Raw genomic sequence first — 5,000 nt, 5'->3', positions numbered from 1 at the left:
TTGTTGGCCTTCGGCAAGAACTCGAAGATGGGCTCCAGGGCGGAGATCTCGAAGTCGTATATGGTGTTGGTGAAGAGGTGGTGCGAGAGGGCGTGGCTTATCCTCCAGTCGTAGGAAGAGAGGAGAGTCAGGTCAAAGAGGTACATCCTCCAGTTGTCCTTCTGATGGAAGAAGTTGTGGGCACAAATGCTCACCATCGCCAGGACTACACCTGGAAATCATGGTGTCTGGATGTAAGTGACCTATTGAATAGTGTGAACAAAGAGAGAAAGTGAGACCTGAGATCTTAGTTTGGCATTTGCCTTTGACAACTATCAAGCATTTATTTTCCTGCAATATCCCACCATGTGTATGTGAACCATACGAAAGAGCTTCAGATGATATACCGCACAGAGCAGCTGCGAAGAAGGACTGAGCGAGAATAGCAACCACAGCCAAAGCAGCGAAGGTGAGAGCGAGTCCGTCCTGAATAAGAACAATCTTCCACTCCGAGTCACGTCCCACCTTCTGTAGGACCGGTCTCACCTGGCCGAGAGAACGAGAGATCAACGCAACGTAATGCATCTACATTCACAACCAATATATTTTATTCTTGCAAGGTTTGCAAGTGTCCCATATATTCACTGACTTACATCCATTCGACATTGACATGTGATACACACGATACACGTGACTTCATATTTACCTTCCTCTTGAACGTCCTGAAGAAGCCATCGTCGTGGAAGGTGTATGGCGAAACTCTGGGTTTGGTGGCATCCCTCAAGTAGTACTTGGAAAGCAGTTTCTCCGCCGAGGTCGAGATGTGGGAACTCTCAAAGGCTTCGGTGATGTCCGTGCCTCGTGTCGCCAGGATCCAGTCCTTCCCTGGGATGGTAGGTTGTGTATTTGATAGTGCTCCTTAGTGACTAGGGTGGGCTCACCTCTGCCGATGTGTGTGTAAGATACAGAATGTGTCTATGCAAAAACATCTATGCAGCTAACTCTTTGACAGAGAGACAGACAGAGAGAGAGAGGGAGGGAGAGAGAGATATACACACACAAAACTGTTCCTGTTCCACGCATCCTCTCCCTGTTCCACGCATCCTCACCCTGTTCCACGCATCCTCTCCCTGTTCCTGTTCCACGCATCCTCTCCCTGTTCCACGCATCCTCTCCCTGTTCCATGCATCCTCTCCCTGTTCCTGTTCCATGCATCCTCTCCCTGTTCCATACATCCTCACCCTGTTCCTGTTCCATGCATCCTCTCCCTGTTCCATACATCCTCACCCTGTTCCTGTTCCATACATCCTCACCCTGTTCCTGTTCCACGCATCCTAACGTATCCCACCACTGTCGTTTGACACTACACACACGCCTACATACACAGAGGGAATTAACACATTTTTGCTACACCCTTCATAACACTGTCTTATCCACCTCTACCCTCCTTTTGGAATTACCTTTTATGTTTTTAGTTCATGATTTTCTTTTTTGTGTGTGTTTGTTTTTTTCATATTATAAATAAGGCTGTCGTTGGTCATCTTAAGTGACACATTGGAGTAATTACAATCATAAATTATTGTACTGCTTTTACTGAGAGTTCCTCTTTCTTTCTTATCTGTTATAAGAATTTTCACTTTCCCTTGATTAAACAAACACATTTTTTACATATTGCACTAAAAGGGGATGCACATTGCACAATATAATGCAATGTTCTTTTGGCTACAGAAAGGAACTATGATGATAAGTGAAACAGAATTTCCTCTTGCTTTAAGATTTGGATCTTACAGGTGTATATGTGCAATTCATCTGCGTATCTAATCATTGTATATAGGTATGGATGTGTATATAAGTATATAAAATGAATTAAAATAGAACAACATAGAGTAAAAGGTTTAATATTTACTCAAAACACATTACATTTCACGAAAGCAAGTTGTCATATCGGCTACTCCTTCTTTGCTTTATAGCCTGGGGGACTGGTGTTGGGCGTGATGTTGGCCAGCTGAAGGTACTTCCCACAAACCAACTCCCATTGACGCACGAGTTGGAAGGGCACGTTGAATTCCTTGCAAGTCTCGAAGAACGCCGGGTAGAGGTACTTCAGCTTCGAGTGGTCCACTGTAGGCAACAGGTGGTGTAGACTATGGTCTCCGAAGGTGGTGGAGACGAGGAACAAGTTCCCAGTCACTTCCACTCTGAAAGGGAGCAGCGTAAACTTGGATATTGTTGTGTGACTTCTGTCAAAGTGTAACTTGCCTTAAGCATCCCGTAAGTCACATTTATACCAAAGTTTTGACTATCTGGCTGTTGAGGAAAAACCTTGAACTTGCCTGTCTCTCACAGCATCCAGTTGGCAGAGGCCCCAATCTGGGTTGTCTCTCATCGCGTCTCCCTCGTGGTAGATGTCAGGGTGGTGGTGCGCCGCTATCAGTCCAGTGAACGAGAACCACACACTACACGCACTATGCATCACTAACCATAATCTGTAATACATGAGGTGTAATTTTCAGGATATCCTACGGCCTTAGACTCATTGAAGGTACTTGAAAAATTTTGTTTGCTATAGTAAAATGATGTATTCTTCTTTACTTACTTTAGACCAGTCCAAAATGAAGGTACAAAGGCACAGTAAATAACCAATTCAAGGAAAGGCAAGACATTCTCAGGCCTCATCTTCCGCTGTCCAAGGGTTATCATTTTCCAGTTCTTGAAGGCTTCCAAAAAGAAAACTAGTGGAAATAAGGCCAAGCTGTAGACGTAACTTCCGTAGCGCTGGAGCCACGTCTTGTTGGCCTTCGGCAGGAACTCGAAGATGGGCTCCAGGGCGGAGATCTCGAAGTCGTATATGGTGTTGGTGAAGAGGTGGTGCGAGAGGGCATGGCTTATCCTCCAGTCGTAGGAAGAGAGGAGAGTCAGGTCAAAGAGGTACATCCTCCAGTTGTCCTTCTGATGGAAGAAGTTGTGGGCACAAATGCTCACCATCGCCAGGACTACACCTGGAAATCATGGTGTCTGGATGTAAGTGACCTATTGAATAGTGTGAACAAAGAGAGAAAGTGAGACCTGAGATCTTAGTTTGGCATTTGCCTTTGACAACTATCAAGCATTTATTTTCCTGCAATATCCCACCATGTGTATGTGAACCATACGAAAGAGCTTCAGATGATATACCGCACAGAGCAGCTGCGAAGAAGGACTGAGCGAGAATAGCAACCACAGCCAAAGCAGCGAAGGTGAGAGCGAGTCCGTCCTGAATAAGAACAATCTTCCAGTCCGAGTCACGTCCCACCTTCTGTAGGACCGGTCTCACCTGGCCGAGAGAACAAGAGATCAACGCAACGCAATGCATCTACATTCACAACCAATATATTTTATTCTTGCAAGGTTTGCAAGTGTCCCATATATTCACTGACTTACATCCATTCGACATTGACATGTGATACACACGATACACGTGACTTCATATTTACCTTCCTCTTGAACGTCCTGAAGAAGCCATCGTCGTGGAAGGTGTATGGCGAAACTCTGGGTTTGGTGGCATCCCTCAAGTAGTACTTGGAAAGCAGTTTCTCCGCCGAGGTCGAGATGTGGGAACTCTCAAAGGCTTCGGTGATGTCCGTGCCTCGTGTCGCCAGGATCCAGTCCTTCCCTGGGATGGTAGGTTGTGTTTTTGATAGTGCTCCTTAGTGACTAGGGTGGGCACACCTCTGCCGATGTGTGTGTAAGATACAGAATGTGTCTATGCAGAAACTTCTATGCAGCTAACTCTTTGACAGAGAGACAGACAGAGAGAGAGAGAGAGGGAGAGAGATATATACACACACAAAACAAACAAACACACACACACACACTTACACACATACATATATGTGAGAAAGATGGTAAAATGCAGTAACGCATTTTAATATAGAAATGCAAATTTTACCTCCCTGACCGGGACTCAAACCTGAGCCGTCAGATTGACAGACCCAACCCTGAATCCAATAGACCACACGACCCACTAAAAGAATTGTCTAACCAGACGCCTTACAACCGTCATGGAAATTACCTATTTACTCATAGCAGAGCAGTGATAGCGAGGTTTTACAGACAATTCCCATGGGCACTCGGCAGCAATGAAATCAGAAATTCAAGTCCCAAGTCAGGTGCCGACGGGAATTGTCTGTAAAATCTCACTATCACTGCTCTGCTATGAGCAAATAGGTAATTTCCATGATGGTTGTAAGGCATATACGTATATTCATACATATATATCATATATATATTATATATATACAATATATATTTATTGCATAACAATAAAGCGGGTGATGCCATCCCCTCCCGATCAGAGCCTTACCTCCAGGGTGCTTGTCGATAAACGTGTCCAGATTGTATATCTTATCGTGAACCCTCCAGTAAGGCCCAACGTCATCGTCAATCCGCTTCCCTTCCATCCATTTCACAGCTGATTTTTCTCTTTCGTCGCGATTGGTCGGGTAACAACGGAATCCAGTTGCGAATTTCTTCGGTCGACCCACTTCGCTAGGGCCATCATGGCGCGAGCGGGGCGCCATCTGGGGGGTAGATCGGTTGACAATTTAGAATTTATCACTCACTTGCATGTATGTATTTCCGTGAACACACACACACACACATGAATATATCTGATCAAACCCTCCGGCATTACATACATATCTAATTCGGAAGGCCACTCTCTTTCCCTTACGGAAAGTTTTCTTAATTTAGAAATGTGCATCTGGCGCTTATAAATTATTCACAACAAGCAACTGCTCTTCCATAACGCATTCTTAGAATAGCTATGACATTGTCATTTGAAACTGGCACCGGGTCTGGCATTGAAGGGTAAGAAAACTGTGCCATGCCCACTAGGCTTGGTAATACCCAACTGAGGTAGCGAGGCGAGCGCTCAAGTCACCAATCAACATGCATCCTTTACTGCATTCACTACTTTTAATTTTCTCCTGAATACTGTTCAGCTGGGCATAATTGAAATCGTCAGAGTCGGATCCAAATAA

The 5,000-nt window shown here is 44.9% G+C and overlaps 3 protein-coding genes across 6 annotated transcripts in view; all 3 read right to left on the bottom strand.

Moving 5' to 3' along the window:
* The window catches only part of LOC147466882 (cytochrome b5-related protein-like), a 2,874-nt gene extending 952 nt beyond the window's left edge, over positions 1-1,922 (bottom strand). Inside the window, exons 1-5 of the mRNA XM_086534036.1 lie at positions 1,900-1,922; positions 1,293-1,354; positions 686-894; positions 387-525; positions 1-211 (exon numbers count right to left, since the gene is read on the bottom strand). The exon at positions 1-211 is cut by the window's left edge and continues 192 nt beyond it. Coding sequence (XP_086390162.1) covers positions 1-211; positions 387-525; positions 686-894; positions 1,293-1,354; positions 1,900-1,922 — 644 coding nt within the window. The remainder of the gene's footprint in view (positions 212-386; positions 526-685; positions 895-1,292; positions 1,355-1,899) is intronic.
* LOC122244619 (cytochrome b5-related protein) overlaps positions 1-5,000 on the bottom strand; it is a 16,358-nt gene that overhangs the window by 10,305 nt on the left and 1,053 nt on the right. The window lies entirely within an intron of this gene.
* LOC122244620 (cytochrome b5-related protein) overlaps positions 1,862-5,000 on the bottom strand; it is a 5,193-nt gene continuing 2,054 nt past the window's right edge. For all 4 annotated transcript variants that reach the window (XM_086534141.1, XM_086534139.1, XM_043002580.2 and 1 more), the window contains exons 2-7: positions 4,322-4,538; positions 3,453-3,631; positions 3,154-3,292; positions 2,576-2,978; positions 2,313-2,465; positions 1,862-2,177 (exon numbers count right to left, since the gene is read on the bottom strand). In XM_086534141.1, coding sequence (XP_086390267.1) covers positions 1,928-2,177; positions 2,313-2,465; positions 2,576-2,978; positions 3,154-3,292; positions 3,453-3,631; positions 4,322-4,538 — 1,341 coding nt within the window. In that variant the 3' untranslated portion in view covers positions 1,862-1,927. The remainder of the gene's footprint in view (positions 2,178-2,312; positions 2,466-2,575; positions 2,979-3,153; positions 3,293-3,452; positions 3,632-4,321; positions 4,539-5,000) is intronic.

The sequence above is a fragment of the Penaeus japonicus genome, unplaced genomic scaffold (genome assembly GCF_977035675.1).
Source record: "Penaeus japonicus unplaced genomic scaffold, GWHDUDI00000001_assembly GWHDUDI00000040, whole genome shotgun sequence".
NCBI lineage: Eukaryota > Metazoa > Arthropoda > Malacostraca > Decapoda > Penaeidae > Penaeus > Penaeus japonicus.
The sequence above is the reverse complement of the archived record's forward strand: the minus strand, read 5'-3'. Positions and strand labels throughout refer to the sequence as shown.